The 1,109-nt window shown below is 69.3% G+C and overlaps 1 protein-coding gene across 1 annotated transcript; it reads right to left on the bottom strand.

The window, feature by feature from the left end:
• Positions 1-111: 111 nt before the first annotated feature.
• On the bottom strand, positions 112-737 carry RAN-2 (RAN, ras superfamily GTPase; the record flags this gene model as incomplete). Its single annotated transcript, XM_005767403.1, has 3 exons — positions 112-314; positions 481-565; positions 714-737. Coding segments are annotated over 3 exons (312 nt in total), but the record flags the coding sequence as incomplete, so codon positions are not given.
• Between the last annotated feature and the right edge of the window lie 372 nt (positions 738-1,109).

Genomic DNA, 1,109 nt, shown 5'->3' with positions numbered 1-1,109 from the left:
CGCGTCCCCGTCCGTTCCGGCGGTCCAGAGCAGAGCGCCCCGCCGCCCCTCCCTCCGCTCCCTCCGCCGCCGCCGCCCGCCGCTCTCCCCTTGGGTGGGGCGGCAGCTCGCCAGGTCCCGGTGCCAGTTGGGAACATTCTTGTAGGTGATGCGCGAGGTGACGTCAAACATCATGATGGCGCACTGGCCCTGGATGTAGTACCCGTCGCGCAACCCGCCAAACTTCTCCTGCCCCGCCGTGTCCCACACGTTGAAGACCAGCTCGCCGCGGTTCGTGTGGAATCGGAGCGGGTGCACCTCCACACCGAGCGTCGCTGCGGGAGGGAGGGCGGCGAGCGGGTTCACGCGCGGGCGAGGGGCGAGGGCGCGGGCAGCTCTCAACGCCACGGCGAGCGGAGGGCGTCGCCCCCTGACGCCTCCTTGCTGCTCTGCGGGCGCCAGAGCCAGAGGGGAGAGCGGCCCGCGGCGGGCGAGGCGCACCGACATACTTCTTCTCAAACTCGCCGGTCTGGTGGCGCTTGACAAAGGTGGTTTTGCCAACGCCGCCGTCGCCAACCAGCACCAGCTGCGCGTCGCGGCGGGGAGAGGGCGCGCGGTTAGAGGCTGCGGCGCAGCGGGCAAGCTGCTGTGGGTTGAAGGCTGTGTGAGACTTCGCTGTTGTGCGACGACGGCGAGCAGCTGCGAGCGCTCTGCGGGCTCTCTCAGTGCCGCACCTTGAACGTGGGCGGCACAGACATTTCTGTTGGCTGACTGCGTACACGCCTGCGCGGGCAGCGTGGACGCGGCTGAGCCCTCGGTGCGAGGAGAGGGCATGCGAGGCGGCCGGGCTCCAGCGCCCGCGCGTGCGTGCGTGCGCGCGCGACTGCTGTGTGACGGCCGCTGCGCCAGCGGCACTCGCGTGCAGCGTTTGGGCACGCGGGCGGCGCCAGCGTCGTGCCTGCCTGTCTTGCTGAGTGAGGCGCGCGCAGGGCGATTTTTTTCTTTTTTCTTTCTTTTTGTCTATCTTTTCACAAACATCCTTGTTCAGGACGCGGAAGAGGAGCGCGCACGCACGCGAGCAGGAGGAGGAGGCAGGTAAAGGGCTGACCCCTGGGCCGGCGCGGGTCCCC

Source organism: Emiliania huxleyi (genome assembly GCF_000372725.1).
Source record: "Emiliania huxleyi CCMP1516 unplaced genomic scaffold EMIHUscaffold_4959, whole genome shotgun sequence".
Lineage (NCBI taxonomy): Eukaryota > Haptophyta > Isochrysidales > Noelaerhabdaceae > Emiliania > Emiliania huxleyi.
The sequence above is the reverse complement of the archived record's forward strand: the minus strand, read 5'-3'. Positions and strand labels throughout refer to the sequence as shown.